The sequence below is a fragment of the Kwoniella mangroviensis genome, assembly GCF_000507465.2.
Source record: "Kwoniella mangroviensis CBS 8507 chromosome 1 map unlocalized Ctg01, whole genome shotgun sequence".
In the NCBI taxonomy this organism is placed as follows: domain Eukaryota; kingdom Fungi; phylum Basidiomycota; class Tremellomycetes; order Tremellales; family Cryptococcaceae; genus Kwoniella; species Kwoniella mangrovensis.
The window spans coordinates 4,154,850-4,175,388 of record NW_027062533.1 but is presented as its reverse complement, the minus strand read 5'-3'; the positions used below and the strand labels follow the sequence as shown (position 1 = coordinate 4,175,388).

At 45.3% G+C, this 20,539-nt stretch overlaps 6 protein-coding genes across 6 annotated transcripts; 4 read left to right on the top strand and 2 right to left on the bottom strand.

The window, feature by feature from the left end:
* Nucleotides 1–373: 373 nt before the first annotated feature.
* Nucleotides 374–2,046, top strand: I203_101543 (uncharacterized protein; the record flags this gene model as incomplete). The annotated part of the gene is made up of 4 exons (XM_019148868.1): nt 374–1,209; nt 1,345–1,430; nt 1,507–1,731; nt 1,808–2,046. 4 exons carry the CDS (start codon nt 374–376, stop codon nt 2,044–2,046), a joined length of 1,386 nt encoding a protein of 461 aa, XP_019001887.1.
* Nucleotides 2,047–2,568: 522 nt separating this feature from the next.
* I203_101542 (uncharacterized protein) lies at nt 2,569–4,392 on the top strand (the record flags this gene model as incomplete). Its single annotated transcript, XM_019148867.1, has 6 exons — nt 2,569–2,682; nt 2,763–2,986; nt 3,133–3,276; nt 3,409–3,863; nt 3,969–4,183; nt 4,264–4,392. 6 exons carry the CDS (start codon nt 2,569–2,571, stop codon nt 4,390–4,392), a joined length of 1,281 nt encoding a protein of 426 aa, XP_019001886.1.
* Nucleotides 4,393–4,697: 305 nt separating this feature from the next.
* I203_101541 (uncharacterized protein) lies at nt 4,698–13,133 on the bottom strand (the record flags this gene model as incomplete). Its single annotated transcript, XM_065516906.1, has 15 exons — nt 4,698–4,907; nt 4,981–5,492; nt 5,564–5,639; nt 5,701–5,857; nt 5,927–6,102; nt 6,157–6,421; nt 6,494–6,854; nt 6,906–8,792; nt 8,844–11,118; nt 11,173–11,321; nt 11,369–11,594; nt 11,646–12,009; nt 12,059–12,213; nt 12,263–12,861; nt 13,073–13,133. 15 exons carry the CDS (start codon nt 13,131–13,133, stop codon nt 4,698–4,700), a joined length of 7,473 nt encoding a protein of 2,490 aa, XP_065373724.1.
* Nucleotides 13,134–14,097: 964 nt separating this feature from the next.
* I203_101540 (uncharacterized protein) lies at nt 14,098–16,300 on the top strand (the record flags this gene model as incomplete). Its single annotated transcript, XM_019148864.1, has 6 exons — nt 14,098–14,401; nt 14,469–14,873; nt 14,966–15,118; nt 15,177–15,763; nt 15,842–15,952; nt 16,025–16,300. 6 exons carry the CDS (start codon nt 14,098–14,100, stop codon nt 16,298–16,300), a joined length of 1,836 nt encoding a protein of 611 aa, XP_019001883.1.
* A 381-nt stretch (nt 16,301–16,681) lies between these two features.
* On the bottom strand, nt 16,682–18,178 carry I203_101539 (uncharacterized protein; the record flags this gene model as incomplete). The annotated part of the gene is made up of 13 exons (XM_019148863.1): nt 16,682–16,705; nt 16,773–16,835; nt 16,922–17,115; nt 17,179–17,260; nt 17,326–17,351; nt 17,411–17,426; nt 17,497–17,519; nt 17,582–17,592; nt 17,649–17,704; nt 17,772–17,807; nt 17,869–17,915; nt 17,986–18,024; nt 18,136–18,178. The coding sequence occupies 13 exons, from the start codon at nt 18,176–18,178 to the stop codon at nt 16,682–16,684; spliced, it is 660 nt and encodes a 219-aa protein (XP_019001882.1).
* Nucleotides 18,179–18,823: 645 nt separating this feature from the next.
* I203_101538 (uncharacterized protein) lies at nt 18,824–20,474 on the top strand (the record flags this gene model as incomplete). The annotated part of the gene is made up of 3 exons (XM_019148862.1): nt 18,824–18,959; nt 19,019–19,380; nt 19,455–20,474. The coding sequence occupies 3 exons, from the start codon at nt 18,824–18,826 to the stop codon at nt 20,472–20,474; spliced, it is 1,518 nt and encodes a 505-aa protein (XP_019001881.1).
* Nucleotides 20,475–20,539: the final 65 nt, after the last annotated feature.

Genomic DNA, 20,539 nt, shown 5'->3' with positions numbered 1-20,539 from the left:
GAAGATGCTGATCTATTTATGGAACTGACAGGCATGCGGAGGTATTTTTGCCAAGCCAAAGAAAGTGATTAAATCGATTGCAGCGTGGGAGAAATCGCATTAATACGGAACCACACAATCTAAAGTTATCTCAACATGACTCATACTCATTTCCAGCACTAGCACTAGCACCTTTTGGGTTATCTTCTGATTCCCACTCCGCACTCAGCATCGACACCGAACACAAACAATATCCCATCGCATCTCATCTGCATCTGAAGTTGACCTGACCACTCATCCACTCATACTTCGACACTGACGCTCACGTTCATTCACTTCCCTACACGAAGATCTCGCATAAGGCTTGAGCTTAGTCAGACCACCCCTCTGCACCATGCCATTCCACCTACCAGTCCTGGGCTCAGGCTCAAGGAAAAATAAAGATGATGAGAAGAAGGAGAGGCGCAAATCACAAATTGCAGAGGAGAAACCAGCTTTCATACCTACCACTCCGGGTTCAGAGGCTAGACGGAAGAGTCTTCAACTGGAACGAACCCTCTCTATACCCAATACCAACAACAATGGGAATGCAGCAGGATCAGGACCAAGATCAAGATCACCCACACCGTTGAGTCCAACATTCACTGCTTCGGACGTTCGTCGACCAATCCAACATCGACATTCATCTTCCACGAGCAATACCGGCGGATTACAGGGTATACTCAAGAACACAAATCCAACTAGTCCATCAATAAGTGGAAGCGAATACACCACTACGTCCGGGTCGGGTTCGGCATTCTTTGGAGGGATGCATAAGAGGATGTCATCTTTGGCATTTGACAGAACAGATACTATCGAATCCCTCTCGCCATCAATATACGATGAAGACGGTACCAATGGTAGTGGCGGGGGTAGTACACCTGGAACATCCGTTTCATCATTCAATCAACATTGTCCATTACCTTCTACAAACAGTACGAAATTCCCTTTTTTCATGATGACCATTTCATCCGTATCGACCTTGTCTTTCATCGCTTTACCATTACATCTTAGACCGGTGGTTGTTGACGTGTTGAACAATACGTGGAAAAGAGGTATAAGCAAGATACAAGAAGTTGACTACCAACCTGAGTTGATGAAGAAACATAAGGAAAAGGGTTGCGATCAAGGTGTATGGGAAGTTACGATGAAGGGGGAAGCGTGGATGCCTACGAGTTCGGAACAGGTCTCGTGAGTTGACTAAATTACTTTATCGTTTCGGTTGATCTGAAGAATTTGAACTTGAATGGACGAAGACACTTTGTCACTTTGCGATTCGATCTATGAACGTATTAAACTAATTGATTTACTCCTCAAATGTCACAGCTCGAAGAGAATATTGATCAAGCTGTTGACCGAGTTCGCAAGAGGAGGATACAATCTCAATTCTTCTTTCCGAACCTCAGCTAAAGGTGTGTTATACATATGACGCACCCGTATGAAAAGATACAATGATACTGATTGTTCCATCTCATCAAAAAATTGCAGACTCAGGCAAAGACTCATTAATCTTCTTACAAGGTGAACCCGACCCAGAACCGATCTTCTTCGCGGTCGCTTTCTACTCGCATGATAGGATATGGATCATCGACGCCGAGGCTGATGTGGGACAAGCCTTGGAAGAGGGAATCAAGAATTGGTGGGTTGATGGATTGAGAGATGCGAGAGTTAGGGAGAGACATTGTAGAGAGTTGAGATTGAGAGGTGCACCATGTGAGCTGGACCTTGTCGTCACCATGACATGTTAGATGTGCCGTCTCTGACTGGTAATTTTCAATTGGACCTTTAGGGACAGCTCATTCGACTCAATCGCTCATTTCGGCAAGATGTATCCACCTGACCATATTGAAACTTATCACCCACTGTGATAGTGGGTACGACTTTGTGGGATCAATCGATATGGCAGATAAAGAAGAGGGTGAAATGCCTGTGACGTTCTACAGGAAGAGATGGACGGAGGGTCCGGGTGGTTGGAAGATGGTCGATGGGCAGGGGAATGGATTGAGGCTAGAGACTGTCATTTCGTGAGGTGGCTTCTGTACTCGTCGGAAAGGTAGTACGGAAGCAGATTCTACGGAGATCAGTGGAGACCGGGGAAATGTTTATGGCTTGATGATAACGATAATGTCTGTTCTCATGTCACCTCTATCTGTTGGTAAAATGTTTTCATATATGTGTTCTGTACATAGAGTATCTAGTCTGATGAATCCCGTTTATTTCATGGTAAGCATTCACACTTCTTGGTGATAGTACCATTCATTCAGTCGACTGAATAGCGATACATACGATTACCGGCTGTTTCACCTCTGTGATAAGCACATGATCAACTGATACATACATGCATGGCAAGATGAGAGATGGGAGATGGGTTATTCAGGATACTCCCGTAAGATGGCTCAGGATAAATACCATGGACCGCGTCTTTTTCCCTTTTTCCCATAATCCGCACCTAAACTTCCCCATAAGTTAGAATAACAATCTATATTATCAGACCACCACCGCTGCTACCGCCTTCTTTCAGCTCGTACGATTCTGACATCCCGACAACAAATGTCAATCTCATTACTTTCTTCATTGGTTGTACGCAGATCTTCTTCTTCTTCTTCCTCCTCTCTACATCAATTAAAAAGAGTAACAACACTCCATCATCAGAGATTTAACATGGTGAGTCAGCTGTGCATTGCCACTCCAAACCATCAAGCAGATCTAATTAACCTCTTTTCTGGGTATCTTGTCTTGTCTAGTCCACCCAATCAGTCTACATCATATCTGCCTCTCGAACACCCGTAGGAGCCAAAGATGGTTCTCTCGCTACTCTCACCGCTCCCCAGCTGGGTGTAGTAGCCGTGAAACATGCTTTGGAAAAAGCAAACTTGAAACCTGAACAGGTAGAAGAAGTCTATTTGGGTAATGTCGTTCAGGCTGGTGTGGGCCAGTCTCCCGCTAGACAGGTTGTCATCGGTGCTGGGTGAGTAGTTGTGTACCTCTCTCGAATTGCATATGCGTTTGCTATGACTAGGCGATCTTAGCACTGTCACTATCATTGAGCAGCACCTCATATAATGATACATTGTAAACAACTGCTGACTTACATCCATATCTTATTCTTCTCAGCATTCCCGACTCAACCGATGCTACCACTATCAACAAGGTCTGCGCATCAGGTATGAAAGCCATCATGCTTGCCGATCAGAACATCCGACTCGGTCAGAGAGGTATAATGGTCGCTGGTGGTATGGAAAGCATGTCTCAAGCACCGTGAGTGCAAACTTGTAATCCGTAATCCATCTGCACTACTGGAAAAACTGACCAAGTGAACTCCTTCGTCCTCACTACATCGCACTACACTGTTCACCTCTTTTCATCCTCCCCTTGCTTTTCCCCACGCAGATTCCTCTCCCCTCGACACCCACCCGCATTCGGCCACTTCGAATCGAAAGATTCCCTCATCGTTGACGGTCTCTTCGACGTCTACAACAAAGTCCCTATGGGTTATTGTGCGGACTCTACCGCAGCCAAACATCAAATCACCCGAGAAGATCAGGACGACCACTGTCTCTCATCTTATACCCGTGCGGAGGAAACTTGGAAAAACGGTGGATTCGAAGATGAGATCGCTCCGGTCACCGTCAAGACCCGAAAGGGTGATGTGATCGTAAAGGAAGATGAAGATTATAAAAAACTGTTGAAAGAGAAATTCAGATCGATCAGACCTGTTTTCACCAAAGATGGTACTGTCACTGCTGCCAACGCTTCGTCATTGAATGATGGAGCTAGTGCTGTCGTGCTTGCCTCAGGGGATGTGGTTGAGAAGGAAGGATTGAAACCTTTGGCTAAGATTCTGGGTGAGTAAAATAAACATGACTCATGATCCAGTATACACAGTATACAGAACGATTGATCTAGTTCTGTCTATCTGTTCACATACTGATCTACTCTTGTGCTTATAGGATACGCCGACGCCGCTTGTGCACCTATAGATTTCCCCACTGCTCCTACTCTCGCTGTACCCCTCGCGTTGAAACACGCAGGTGTCAACAAGGAAGATATCGCCTTGTGGGAATTCAACGAGGCTTTCTCGGTCGCCGCTTGTGCCGCTGAGAAGATTTTGGGTCTCGACAGGAGTAAAGTAAATGTTAAAGGTGGTGCGGTAGCTTTGGGTCATGTGAGTCTTAACATTTCCAAATAGAACTGGACATTCGAGATATGAACGATGGTCTGACACCTCATCTTACCATCAAATAGCCCATCGGATCATCAGGATGCAGAATCGTAGTCACCCTCGCTCACTCTTTGAAGAAAGGTGAAAAGGGTGTAGCGGCAATTTGTAACGGTGGTGGTGCCGCTTCTGCCATCGTGATTGAGAGACTTTAGATTATTAGGTCACCATAATATATGTATATATATGTCTAAATCAATAATTATAAGAAAGACTGGTCACCATTTTGATGCATATATGGACGTTTCTTCATACCTAAAATCAGTCAATACTATTCGTCTGCTTCGTTGGCTTTGAACATAGAACATACACATACATAGATGATCATAATTTACAATACTCTTCTTGACTTCATTCCATTAACTAAATCCCATCTCATAAAGATCGTTATCCAAATTCAGAGCCCAATAATATCATGATACCCTCGCGATTAATGATGAAGTAAAATAATCACCGTCGTCTAATCCCAAACTCCATTGACCACGGGGAACAAACCCAAATCATCTTCCTGATCCACATCAACACTCTCAAGGGGAGGTGCCATCGTATCATCTTCTTCTACTACTTCAGACCATTTGGCCTCAATCTTATCCTGATCAACCAAGTATTGTAAGATATCAATCAACTCGAGTCGATCTAGTATGGTAGCCAATTTGGTTCTGATCGTTTTCTATTTTCCCCCAATCCACAACGACACGATCAGCCAATGAATACTTAAGCCGCACGAGGAGGTATACACTTACCAAAGTAATTCCAGGTCTAGAGATAACCAAACTCTTGACGCTCTCTACTACTTTCACGAAATCGTCCTCTTTAAACACTCCATATACATCATACCACCTTCTAGGACCAAGTAACACCGCATTGCCATCGGTCAAGTTCGACCCCTGAAGAGTCACTTTGACACACCATGATTCCCAGTGTTCCCTCAAGACTAATCGAGCGGTATCGTATCCCGTCCAAAACAATGTATGGTCATCTTGCGAAGAGAGAACCGCTAATGATCGATCAAGCTGCACCGGAGAACATCGAATGACGTCGAGTAGTTCAGGTTTGGTTATTCCATCTTCGGCCGTTTGCTTTACTGCTTCAATGACTTTCTGGACAGTATGTTGCGTTCCAGGGTTATCGTCTACTTCGTAATTCCATGGTCTAAGTGATGTGTAGATTTTGGTGTCTGGGAAAGGAACTTTTGGAGATGAGTTTGTCCGAGTAGTTCGCTTAACTTGGAGAGCGAACTCGTAAGCGTCGTCATCTGAAAGATACATCAGCTTATACTCGATACCAATGATTTGGTATACTTGAACAAGATAAGTCAATACTCACCAAGTTTTCGAGTATTGAAATGTCCCTTCTCATACTTGACTGTCGGAAATTCGTGGACGTCGTATTCGAAATCGACCTAAACAACAAAAATCCAATAAGATACCGCGCATAGCATCAAGCTGAAGAGATGAACTTACCTCATGATAAGATACCATATCCATCAGTGCAGCCAATTCACCCGATTCGCCGATCAAGGGCCATTCTACTCCTTCTTCAGGTTCCAATTTAGATTTCAGGCCTTGAGCGGCTTGGAACAAATTAGGAGGCAAGAAACCCTCTTCCAGCTGTTGCCATCTGTGGTTTGGTCACTCGCGTAAGCACATTCAGGCCAGGATAGCTAGCGAGGTGGATATTGTAACTTACCCCTGAGAGAATCCATATTGCCTTTCATTATCCCTCGATGGATTAGGCACCCTCTTCAAGACGTTGTTGTCCATCATACTTTGAATAGCCACTTGACAGGTCTCGTTCGACCAAGTATCGAGTAACCGTTTACCATGAGTCACATCGTAGTACGCATCAGGCGTGCCGACAATCATCTATTGTTGTGATATAAGCTTCCCGTCGTCTAGCTCTCTCGAGCAACAGCTCACCTTCATTGAAGCTTGCAACAGACCCATCTGCTTATTATCAGCAGCGACTTCCTCCTTAATCCGAGGTTCATCAAGGATCGAAATGGATCCAGTGGCGTTGATCTTGATTTCCTCAGCTGACAGAGCATCAGCAGCTTGATCGAAGCTATGTTGTTCCGTCTCTACGTATTTCCAAGTAAATTCCTCGGTGATCTGATAGCTATCGGAAAGAAGATCAGGTACAGGCTCTTTCTCTTCTTCTGGTGTAGCAGCTGCAAGTAGTCGTCTATGTACGGAACACAAACAGTGTTCAGTCTTTCATTCCGCTGTTTGAACATGACAAATCGAGACATCTCACAATGGTCTCTTATCTATCTTTTCTCTCAATACTCGAATATGATCCTTCAAATCAAACTCAAATGGACTTTCCAGATGTTCATCGACAAGTTCTGCCGTTCCCCTAATCTTCATCCAAAGTTCATACCAAGCTTGTTCCAACCTTTCATAATACGCTTTCTTGCCAGGCTGAGAAACAATTTTGGTAAGTCGACTACGAATCGTGGAAGCTACCGCCTGAGGGAAAAGTTGAGATATCGCTTGACGTCCTTTATACCCACTCGCCCTGGATCTGGCTCTAATGATCGCTTCCGCATCCAGTAGGAGATCATCATCTTCATGTGTCCATTTACGTTTCGATCTAGTCCGCTTCTGAGGTCCAGCTATGCGAAACGGGTCAGCAAAGCCGTCATGCGCAAGGACTTCAGACCTACTTTTTGGTTCTTTGGGCTTTTTGGCAGACCTTCTTTTGGAAGTAGCGCTATATTTAAACTTCGGAGCAGTCAGTCGTACCCGTTCAGCTTGATATCTTCTTCTTTCCTCTAGAGCAGTCTCTCTCTCTTGCGGCGAAAGGTTCTTGATATGTTCCCACATCATAACCCAATAATCAATGATACTCTCAGTGGCATCCGACATCTTCATTGAACCACTTTGGATCGTCTGATGACTGACAAAACCCAACAGTTCGGGAGTATATTCAACAGATTTCCTTTGAGCCGAGCTGGACACTTTCTCTTCCCATGCTACTCTTGCTGCTTCTTGACGTTCAATCAATTTCTGTCTGATCTTCTCTTGTATATCCTGTTGTCTTTGCTGAGCTTTCAATGCATGTTCTCTAAGCCTCTCGGCAATCTTGGCAGCGTTGTCTTTGGCCAGTTCAGCTCTTCGTTTGATCTCGGTCTCGAGGAATGGTAAAGGTAGGGCATTCTCGTATGCAAAATCCTCCAGCTCCTGCTGGGTATTGATACTGTTTTGACCAGTAGTTCGATCGAAGACCTCGTCCAGAGCAGCTTTTTGAATTGGTAGTAGAGTCAAATCGCTCTTCCATCTCTTTGGTCTCTGGAGAAGCTTAGTGTAGTCAATCGAAAGGTCCAGAGTGTCTTCGAACTTCGCTGCATGGGGCAAGGTAGGCTTGGTTCGTTCACCTATTCGACCTAGAGCATCAACCTGCATCTCAAGTGATGCTTTCTTGATAGTGGACCATAAAGTATTAATCTCCTCTTCGTTCCGAGCAGGCAGGAGACCAAGAAGAGGGGGAGGTAGTGAAGCGATATGGTATACTGGTACCATATCGTGAAGGAGATAGAATGTTGAATTGATACTACCACTTTCTACTTTGAATCCATTCGATTCTGAATGATCACCAAAGAAATCCGATTCTTCCTTGGCGGCAGGAATCACAGGCGAGATAATCTTGAGAGTGACCATGATCTGAAGCAAAGTATTCATCTTAGCTTTAGTGGATGATCCACCAAATCCTCCTAATGGTCGATACTGTCTGGGAACGTCTTTTACCTTTGTAGCGCGATTGACGGGGTCCCGTAACCAGTGTTCGATTTCCTCGTTGTATTGAAGTAGAAGGCAGCATGAGAACCATTCTTCCGCGGTAATATCTTCACACAATAGCGGGAAAGCAAAAATTCGCGGTGATGTGGAGACGACGGATCCACATCCTTCTCTGGAAAGGGCTCGTATGATCGCTCGATGAAGGATCTGGACTCGTACGACTCGACTGGCTTTCCAGCCAAGCAATTGACCAACGACTTTGAGCTCCTTGAGAAGCGCTGTTCTCCTTTCCGAGAATGGTCTAGGGGCACCAGAGGTAGAGTTTCGGGTAGGTGTAGCATCAAAGGCCAACTTGCCGCCGTTTCTCGGCGCCGATCTCTTCAGCTCGGTGTAAGGAGTAGCTGGCAAAGACGGCGTGTCCGGTTTACCTCTTCGAGCATTCGGTGTCATAGATTGGGACACACTAGTCGACATCTGACGGATGTAGGCTTGTAGCTGTTCGTGAGGTAGATCGGTCAGGTTCAGGACGTTTGACTTGACCCATCGACCAGTCGGTGTTGGAACAGATACGATGGTTTCCTTGATTCGGCCATCACTCAGGAGGATGTTGACCGTTTTCTTGACGACTAGCCTATCCATACCATATGCAACAGGAGGTGCGTTGGGATGATCAGTTCCAGCATACTTGAAAGTCCAATTTCGATGTTCATGGATGAGCTTGGAGTCCATCATCACTCCACCATTATCATGAAGCACTTGTACGAGCTCATTTGCTTTTCTGATAGTACCTAGATCGACACGAGCTGGTTTTGCAGCTAAACCTAAGTTGTCAGCACAGTGCTTCATGAGGCTGAGACTCCACTTACAGTCGTTCAACGCATGTAAGAGCTTTTTGTTCCGAATAGGCTGTGCAACCCCACGTTGGGGAGTGGAGGGAGTTGCAAGTGTATCAGAAGGTGCGGCAGATACCTCTCGTAAGGGGGTAGCAGATTGAGCTCGAGAAATGTCCCTTAAGGTGGTCGGCTGGGGAGTTGATCGAAAGGGAGTGGATGCACAACTTGGTGCAGGCATGACACTATCTGCTTGGGATGGAGAGGGAGACGGCTCGTCAGCCCTAGGTGGGTCGACGGCCACGGTCGTTCCCAGAATCTGGACGTCGGGAGTAACATCAACTTCGATAGGAACCGCAGGCTGTCGCAACGGTGGATCATTCGTTGATGCTGCTGTGTCACTAATGTTGGCCTCTTCACCATCCTTAGCACTCGACTTGCCAGTCGTGAAGATATCTTCGGGAAGTTCGAAGGGCAGTTCCTCCATAGGCTCTTCGGGCAAGACGAACAGGGAGGTTCGCCTATCATCAAAGGCCTCCGAGGCTGCTTTACCTTGAGTGGTCTTCGTTGTCTTGGGAGGCGGCTCAGCATGGGTCGGTATGTCAGATTTGCGCTTCCTACCTGTCATGGTCGATGAGGAACCCGTAGTTGCAACTGATGGGGCTGAAGGTTCTGCTGTAGGAGGTTGACTGCGAGGTCGAACGCCAGAGTGCGATAGTTCTGCTAAGACATTACCGATACTATCTTCCATAGATTGATCAAAGAGCGAGTCATCCGGTATATCTATTGGAAAGAACCTTGAGCCTGCCGTTGATCGAGTATCTAGAGTGTCCAGCGCGTGGTTTCGTTTGTCTTCGGTCCCAGAGACAGGTTGGGGTGGAACCACTGCTTTTACATTCTGTCCGTTGTTCCCGCTCCGCTTGAAATCATCTACAATCTCCTGCTTGGGTTCTGCTACCTGCTTTTTTCCGGATTTTCCTCGCTTTTTGCCGGATTGTTTATCTTTGGTAGCGGCTGGTGGAGCTGGCGAGGATATCGTAATATCTGCTGTTTGGGCTTCAATCACTTGACCAACGGGATCCACTGATTCTGCTGGTGTCAAAACCCGTGAGGAAGGCTCGGTCAGAGCTGGATCGACGAGATGTTCATCGTTCGCTGAATCTGGATGCGAAGCTGTGGGTTCCACGATCGGACCAGCCTTTTCGGAAGGCTGTTCATGACCTATCCCGTCCGAGATAGGACCAGGCACAACATTCACCGCGTGAGCATCTTGATCCACATCCAAGTCCGCTTTGTCGGCGTAGTTGACCTCTTTCTTCTGACGTTTTGATTTCCTGGCGGTCGATGGGGTTCCTGCACCTGCTTCAGAACCACTCCCACCTGCTCCTTTAGCACGCTTCTTTCCTTTCTTTCCCTTGTCCTTGTTATTGGAAGGAACATTTGTTTCGGCAAGTTGGACTGTCGTAGTTGGTGAGTCGGTTTCCCCCGCCGCCGCTGCAGCTGCAGCTTCCGCTTCCTTCTTCGCTCTAGCTTTAGACTTCCTTCCTGGTAAACCCGAGTAAGCAGCAGAGTCCCTGGCAGGGAACTGATAGTAGTATTCTGGAGGATGACCGTTTCTAATAGCTTCTTCGGTGGCGGGGGGAGGCGGTCCAAGGCCCGTATAGCCTAGCGGCGGCGTGACGAGTATATTCCTTTCTTTCAGATATACCAGCACTTGAGGAAGATCATCTCGTGAGTAGACGGTACCGATGATCCTTCTGTTAACACTTCCATCCTCTTCTACTACATGAACATATTTCCTCGGTCGACCTCGTACTTGTACAGTATCCGAATACTTGAATCCCTTTTTCCCTTTCTTCCCTCCTTCTTCCTCGTCATCCGATTCCTCATCCTCCACGACCTGTGTAGATTTGGTCGTAGATTTGGATTTTGTAGTTTTGATTGGTACTTTTGGTGGACGACCCATTGGCTTAGGTTTCTGGTCACCGTTCAACGACTTTGCATTGTCAAGGAATTTGTTCAATTGGATCTCGGAAGAATAGAATGTCTTGAATGATATATCGCCAAAGTGACCTGTCAACTTGGGACGAGTCATGGCAGGGTAGCCTTCGATCACTTGACCTTCCCTACGCATGATGCGCTGGAATTCGGCGGTGGTGAATAGCCGGAGTCGTCGTTCTTTCTTGACGGTCTCCATGAAGGACGACACACTATATGACCACAAGTGTTCCGGAATATGGGCGTTGTCGGATCGCAGGATGGCGAAATCGATTGATCGTTTATACATATAGTTCGTATTCTGCCAGATAGACTGTGCAGGAGACATGGATCAGCTTTGCTCGGGAATGGGATCTTGGAGACTCACATTGATGGTCATACCCCTTTGCTCGGTATCTGGGTTCTCCTCGGACTGGACTACGAGGTCGATGATCCAGCGCTCAAACGTGACGGTCAGAGGGATATTCATGATTTGAGGATCTAAAGGAGGCGTATATGGGGGCTGGGTCGATATCACTGCGGGATCATCAGTACTGACTAACGGAAAAAAGTCTACAACATACTATCAAGATCATGAACACGTTCCAGCTCCTCGACATCTGCATCTGCTGCGATTTTCGCTGGTTCGGAAGTCTTAGCCACCGGTTCAGGATTGAACCTGGAAAGGCGTATACAGCTGATCCTTGACTCGCCGATGTACAGACGTTCGACCAGACCATCGAGCACTAGACCATCTATGTGACGCTTAACAGCTCTACGATGTCGCATGACCGCTTGACCTCGCCAACCCTAGAGAAAGATGTCAGCGGTGGCCGTCAAGCAAAAATATTGTCATCTTACCAGAGTCGGAAGAAGATTCTTGGTTCTCAACAGATGATTCTGCAGCTTGGGGTGATCCAGCATCTTCAACAATCTCTGCTTGACGGAATGACCAGCCATTAGGTCGGCCTCAGTCAAGGGAGCAAAGTCGAATCCCCAATCATTGAGCTTCGTGGCATCGTCAAGTGAAGGGTCAATAAAATCGTCGTCCTCTTCTGGTTCCTCATCTGCGCCATCGTCGAGGTTCTCCTCCGCTTGATTCTCCTCGAGCAGCGAATTGAGAGGTTTGCCGATCAAAGCGCGATAATTGGGATTTTGATCCAGGAATTTATGGAAGACGAGCAAATTAGTCACAGCCGCGTGAAGGACAGCGGGCACTTTGGCACTGATCGAGGCGTCAGCAGGGAAAAAGAATTAATTTCTCGTCGACTCACCAGAGACCAAGCTGAACCAAGACTTTCATAAAATAATGCATACTACCTTGACTAGCTCCGACGAGCGGGCCCAGATCGATGGCAGTGATACCTTTATCTCTGGACATGGCAGCGAGTTGAAGAACATGGAAGACGGTTGATGTAATTTTTGGAATCTACACAAGTGATCAGCTTGTGAAGTTCGTTGAAGAAGCAGAAACTCACCTTTGCATGAGATCCAGTCAGCCTATAGTAAATCTCATCTTCCGTACATCTAATCCTTAATCTTGCACCCCATTTCTCTGACAATCGCCTAAAGTCGGTCTTGGGTATAGGTGCAGATCCATCATTTTCCTGTGAATCATCTACATGCAGTACTCTCAAGACCCCTGATCCTGAAGGATCCACTTTCATTTCCCCATCACTATCTTCATCCACCTTATCCTTGTTCCGCTTCAAAGTGGCTTCTTTAGCTTTCTTTGCTTTCTTCCTTGCGGCTTCCTTTCTATCTTGTATAGCTTGCTTGTCGGAACGGAATTCTTGGCCAGCAAGCATAAATGCTATTTGTCTTCCTCTCAAGCCTTCTCTGTAAAGGGTTGAGATATCGACATTCGCCTGCATTCCTTGCGGTAAGACCCAGTCCTGAGGAAGAGGAGCTGTTCCCAGTTCGGTAGTTCCACCTGGCAAGAGGATGGGCTCATTGGTAATGATGATCTGGATGGAAGGATGGGCGCAAAGCAATGTCCAAAGATGAGCGAAATAGTCATGGTCGAGGAATGGATCAAGTTTGACGAGGTGTTCTATCAGACGCGTTGGGTCGGACCCTACAGGTAGTCAACAGGGCGTCAGTAATGAACAAGAACATCCAGATTTGAGCAACCTCTCCCACTCTGAGATACAACCATCTACCTTCCGAGAATGTGTCACCATGCTGCTTGGGTGGACCACCTCCACCCTACCTTTTGGTATAGGTTGCAATGGTCGGGTTCGAACCCAGGATCGTGTTTCGAAACGAGGATTTTTGAGCTGACTCACCTATCGCTCCATCAACCGAGATATACTCGACACATTCCTCGAGAATCTCGTGAATCCGCATGGCGTTCAGAGCCTCTTCAGCGCCTAACGCGTATGATGATATTGATGATCATGTAATGCGAGAGTTTGTGGTGAGTGAAGTCAAGGAGATGAAAGTCTCTCTCAAAAGTTTTTGATTGTTGTTGTGTGTTGATGGGTGCGAAGTCCGAGCGTCAACATGACTCATGCCTGATGGCGAATTTGATCCCGTCGTCAGCATCGTGGCAATCCCAGATAGACTTCTACTGACAAGCATTACTGCATATCGCGTCCATATGCATTTGGCCCAAGGCATCTGAGAGTCCTGTAGAAGAGCCCAACTCCCAAGTTAAATTCCACAACTTATGCTCAAGACTGCCTTCAAGTGGCCTTTTGGAACCAAACAATCCATTCCAATCTTTTTGACCTCCTTCGCATCGGAGGGTAATCGCGATCATAACGATACAATATAACGCTCAGATCCACCATCCCCTCTTGACCATATCTTCCTGGCTTCCTAGGAGCGTTAAGCTCCGCCCTGCTAGCGTCCAGCAATATTCGATCAACAATATCACGCCAAACGTGAAGCTTTATTTGCTTAACACTCTACATGTTATAGGTGCCACCCAAGAGGTTCCCCTCACTTTCCCTTGTAAAATGAAGGGGTTGTATAAGAAATTCACCTAACATGATGGTAGGGGGGAAGCAGCATCATAGATATCGAGCGACCTGAACTTCCTCCTATGCATGCATCACATGATTACTTGATTCGGCTCACTTGCATCGCTACTGGACTCCCTACATATCTAGCATTGCTCTTGCAGCCCGAGAAGAAATACTATCAACGGAGTTGCAGCCTTTATTTCCATCATACCTAGATCGCGTGCAGGGTGGTAAGACGCGTCTGTCTTTTTCCGAACATCAATCCATCCATCATCATCGATCATCATAGCAGGTAGCCGAAGATTTAATCATATGAAGGGCCAAATACGATCAGTTCATGGGAGATGACCACCATACCATCTCATTTATCGTCTGTTGGACCATCACCATCTCGCAACCCATTCGCTAGACCAAAATTAGGTGGATCATCCAGTGGTTCATTCACGAGGAAGAGCTTGTTACCCTCTGTGCTCAGTCCTGCTAGATCCGGCCCAGCAACACCACAGAATGACAATCATCTTATCACTCCGTCTCACAAGACTGCAGCTGGTGTAGCTGAAAGTGTCAGTACGAGTAAACCTAAGTCGGCATGGAGATTACTGTGGAGAGGAGGGTTGGAAATCGGCAACGAAGGTTGGAGGTTGGATGGTGAGTCGATCGATATCTTTACACATACGCAGATGCAGAGGAAGTCCGGAAACTGATATTCTGATAGGTATAACGTTTTTCGCACTACTTTCATTTCCACCTCCAACACCTTCTCACAAGGAAATCAACCCATTCGATGTACCTATCACACACACTACTCCAGGGACAAGTACACCAGGAGGGGGAGGCGGTATGGGATCACCCTTCCCATTGACCAATGGAGATACCGATCTATGTCTATCGCTTGAATCCATGAGAGGAAGGAAGTACCTCCAAGTAAGAGGGATGGTCGAACTGCCTCCCGATGAAGTATTGGAAGGTGAATCAGAGACCAAGATATATTTGTCAATTTCACCTCAGGCTCCTCTTTTAGCTGCGTACTTTACTGGATTGCTCTGTAGATCGGAGAAGTTGAATGATAACGGTAGGACTTTAAATGCTATAATGATAGGATTGGGTGATGAAGGAATCGGTAAGTTTATATTCCGCAGTAGGATATAAAACCAATTGACAAGGATTTGTGGAGCTTGCACTGATCCATTTTATCCATGTTGTTAACAATAGACTCATCGAATAATTCCACAATTCTCGTATATGGACAAAGGCAAGAACATCCTCAAGATCGAGGGATATTGAAACTCTGTGTAGGAAGAAGAAAACCACCTCCAGCACCAACGAGCGAAAAGAAAGTTAGACCTGGTGAACCGTTACCTCGAGGTGAGTCGGTTTGTTGCGACATTCAATGCCTGAATTGACGAGATGAATGAATTTGAAGCACCTCTGTTCTTTCCTGCCAAAGCACCTAAGAAACCACCGCCTTTGTTTCCCTCTCGATCTTTATCTAGAACCTCATCAGTCTCTTCGTCGATATATCATCCTCCTCAACCACAGCTACAACCTCCATCACGATCTCACAGTCAGAATGAACCTCCTGCACCTGTTTCGGGACGTACTCCCGGAAGGAGGGGGGAGAAACGACCTAGAAAGCTAGACTTGGAAGAAGGAGATGACGATAAGAGGAAGAGGAAATCGGGTAAGATCGTACTTGATAAAACGATAAAGATGGAAAGAAATCCTTCGTCTTCAAGCTCCAAACACCCAGATATGAAGAAGGAGGAAGCAATATCCCAAAGAGATGATAACGACGACGATGATGATGAAGAAGAAGAGGACATCTTTGGAAAACGATCTAAATCCATTACTCCCATTCCTCCGATCTCTATGCATAGGAGCAAATCTAGTGAGAGTCTCGGCACGGTAAATCCCCTTTCGGACGATGTTACAGGTACTGTCAATGGCGAGATGAGCAGTACGACCAAGAAGAGAGTTAGGGTACCTCAACAAGTATTAGATAATAAAGCTGTAAGTTCTTATTTGACCTTGAGCCCAAAGGCAAAGAAGTATCAATAGAGCTAATGGTAATGACCAACGACCCATCAGGCAATACGTAAACAGACTTTATTATTACTTGAAAATCGTAATATATCACGTGCGAATGACATGTTCAAGGATATATTTGGGATGATCACCAAATCAACTTACTTCGTATTTGTAAGTTCATCCCAAGGGTTAATTCCAAGAAAGTTTCAAATAACTAATGATTTGACTTGGGGTGCAATGCAGAGAGATAAATTAGATGTTAATCAAATTTCAAAAACCGATATACATAAAATCATCAACATCCATTTAGATATGTATCTACCTTCATCTCTTGAGAGAAAGATCAGAGAAGGAGACGAACAGATGGATCTGGACTTGGACGTAGATATGAAACCTGAAACATTGGTTGATATCAAAGAAGAGAAATATGAAGAAGTGAAATTGGAAGGTACTTTCTTACAAGCGATTCATACCCATGTCAAATTGGAGTCTGTCGTAGAAGAAGATGAAGGGGATTAATGCCATAACCATAAAGGACGCAGTCAAATTGTGAAGACTCTTGATCACGTACAAATCATTATAGCTTAAAGCTCAGAACGCGCATCATTATGAATGTTGTAGGTAGATGGACGATCAATTGATGTATTATCTGTTGTACTGGACAATAAAGTCTGATTGATACCGAGCTTTCCGAAAGATTTACGGTGAAGACATGTGGCTACATATGCTGGAAGATTATCCAATCATCTAAATTAAATGACTTCTCTATCTCTACTGCTACTCAATCGCTCGCTCGAACTCATAACCCAATATCAGAAGAAAGTCCCATTCCCTTACTCCTTTTCTCGGATTGACGATACCAAAATCTCACCCCTCAACAAGATTGTCCAATCATGGGGACTATTTCAGCAATTCTTCAAGAACCTATCATTGGAGTGATCGTACCGTCAATTTTGTTTCAACATCAACTGTTGAGCCTGATATGACTCACAGCATTATACGATTGGGGGTTGACGTTGTTTCCTCTATAATTCAGCTTCTTAAGTATCGATATCTAAACATGAAACGATGCTCTCGTCAACTACCTCTCTGACCACTGATCGTGGCTAGAGATTAGCGGTCAGATAGTACTATACTCACCACCTGATCCCTCGAGAAACCCATATCCGTAAACCCAACAACGTTCTCTTCTGATAAACCAGCCAGCTCAGCATCTGTAGCTACCTTCCCAGGTTCGTTCTTCTTCTTATGCGCTGGAGCTTGTGCATAGGCTTGGGCCCAGTGCTTGGCAGTGGCGTTGAAGGAATTACGATCTGCCAGGTAATGTTTGGCGACTATGCAAAATCAACACGTCAACAAAATCAATCGATGGTCACGTGGGTAAAGGACGGACTGACCTTCAGCATCTTGAGGATCGTTGGGTACAGGTTCACAGAGAAGGGATTGTAATGAGATCAAGGTGGATTTGAGGGTAAGTACCTGGTATAAGATGAGTCGTTCAGCTAAGTTGGGAATCTGTGCGCCTTTGAATCAGCTGGACTTACTGGTGACCAAGCATCTTTGAGGATATCTGATACACGTAAGAGAAAGTGAGCGATGAAATGGATATCTGACAGACCATACACATACCGAGACAGATTGCTCCCTACGGTGATAATAGGAAGAGGGAATTAGCTTTATTCTGATGTGAAATGACAACAAAAGAAATCACTCACACTGGCTGAAGAGACATTAGGATCTGGCGAAAGTATAACAATCAGCTCCAGCGCCATATGGATCTCCCCATAGCTGGTAACTTACGATACACTTTCCTGTAGAGACGTACCACATCAGTATACATGTGACGGTGTGAATACGATAAACTTACGTTATGAATTTCATCTTCACCGGCTGAAATGGGTATGCATCAGGAATCACTATGTCCTATCATCAGAACCATCATTCATCTTATCAGTCAAGTCACGCCTCAAGTTGTATTTAACCAACTGACTACTTCGTAATATCCTCCTTCGTAGGGCGTGTCAGGCTAATCAAAGAGTTAAGTCAGCTCTGTGTAAACCTAACCGGCAGTCGGATAGCAGACGTACTGGTCCTGGGAATGCTCCGATGAGGTGGAACGGTGATTCGTCGATCACTATGATACATCATGTAAGCTACTGACTTTATGAGTAGAAGACGAGGAAGGTAGAATGAAGGGGACTCACTGTCAATGGATATATTACTCGTCTTATCTTTCGCACAATCTGCCAAGACGTCATTTTCATCAGTGCCATGCTCCTACATATAGACTTTTACGTGGACCCCTCTACGAATGCTTCACCAGGGCATTATTGCTTCATTGAGCTATTACTCACCCTTGATCTCCTTCTGCACACGACGTAATCTAGCGTCCGACATGATGTTGATTATCTGCTATGATGGATTGCGGGATGTTGATTGTGGTTGATGGGTCGTCTAGAGGATGGCTATCGAGGGCGATGATGGCTTTGTGCTGTATAATCACCGAGTATGGATGTATATAGTCGTGAGATGTAAGAATGAAAGAGTACCAGTACTTGTATCGATTCCATTTATACGGATCACTCGATCACCACTTACCGTGTATGTGGGTTGACAAAATGATTACGTCAGCATATTTCATCGCTCACCGAACCGTGTATAGCTGTGGTAACTTGAGGATCCTTACCTTTGACACTTGTCAGTCACATCTATCATCTTGAAACTTCATACAGCTACGACTGGACTAGAGATGACATGTCGCTCGCAACTATGCAAGGTATACAGAATCTCTCGGCCTTCAACGAAAGAAGGAGACCGACCGAAAGCGATTTATCTGACATGTATTTTTTTCACTTCGATTCTTGACTGATAACAAAGGAAGCCAAAGGCATTGATCACACTCCTTCTAAAGATGTAACAGACAAAGGAGAGTCTGATGATACTCATCGATGGATGTGGAGAAGGTGTGATCATACTGATGATATCGATGATGAAGAGCTGATTTTTTGCAGATTGTGCTTTAACATCCATACTGTACTCACGATGGGGAAATTTGGTAGCTTCAGTTATCTCCAAGAAAGATGGTATCTCTTCCTCTTAATGATCAGACTATACTTCACCTTAACCCCAAGCTACATCTACCCCGATGAAAACTCCCAAGGTCCAGAGATTATAGCAGGTATGTCCTTGTCAACCCATTCCGCATCATGGCTGACTTTGTAGAACCTTTTGTGATAGGCAAGGTCTTCGGTTACGATGTTAACTTTACATGGGAATTTACCTCCCCTTCGCCAGTAAGAAGTCAGTCCATCCTGTGGTTAAGCTACGGTCCAACCATGTGGATTATGCGATACTTCCCATGTACACCAAAAACCACTTTCTATGCCTTGCGCTTGACGATGTTCCTCCTTGGCGTGTTCGTAGGAGACAGAGCGATCTGGGAAATATCCAGCTCAAGTAAAAATAGGAAGAGTGCTTTGTTGATGGTCGGATCGTCATATGTCACTTGGACATATCAAATGCACACTTTTTCGAACTCTTGGGAAACTTTGTTGGTGTTGTGGAGTGTGGTGTTGATTAGACGTATAATTCAAGACAGGGTATGTTATGTCTCTTACATTAGGAAAGAGAGTATCGATGAATCCCATCTATATGCTAATAACATAAAACATAGGGTCGATCGAGGTTTAGATATTGTTTGATACTTGGTTTCATCTATTCTTTTGGTCTATTCAATCGAACTACTTTCCCAGCTTTTATATTCATCCCTTGTCTCCGACTCTTGCCGTACTTCTTCCAACATCCTCGATCTGCGGTGGCACTCATTCTTTCTTTCGGAATTACAAGCTCGATAGCTATACTGGTCGATACGATCTGTTATACCGGTTCGATCTGGGGTGATCTCAATCCAATCATCACGCCATTGAATAATTTTCTGTACAACTCCAATACAACCAACCTAGCTCAACACGGATTACATCCTCGGTATTTCCATTTACTCGTCAATATTCCACAATCAATCGGTCCAGCGATACTCATAATCTTACTTCAACTACCATTTTCCTTTCGCTCACCCTTATTCTCGGAGTTGCGGTGGAATCTCATTACTGCTTTATTCGCAATTATCGTTTTATCATTGCTCCCACATCAAGAAGCTAGATTCTTGATTCCCATCGTCCCTCTCATACTGTCTTGCATACGTCTACCTACAGGTAAGAAAAGTAGGAAGATGTGGTTGGTAATGTGGATGATATTTAATGGTTACATGGGAATATTCATGGGGGTATATCATCAAGGTGGAGTCTTTCCAATACAAACGCACATACCCCAGATGCTTGAACAGGGGAATGTATATTGGTGGAAGACTTATAGTCCGCCAGCATGGCTTTTAGGCGACAAGGGGGGAAACACCAACTCAACTACGATTAGAGTGTTTGAAGGAGATATTATAGATCCCATCAGACAGTCTGCCACTGCTACTCCGACGTACCTCGTCGCACCGTACAGTGCGACAAGCTTGGATAGATATGTGAATATGGGGGATGAAAGGGTAAGATTAGAGGAGATGTGGAGGTATGATCGGCATTTGAATTTGGACGATTTGGATTTTGAGGTAGATCGGGTTTGGGGGACAGTGGGAAGAGTTTGGGGGAGAAGAGGATTGATACTTTGGAAAGTACATATAACGAGATGAATGATCACTCCGTTATATATGTGATGTATACCGCTGAATGTAGAGAGAACCGTTCACTCTCTCTC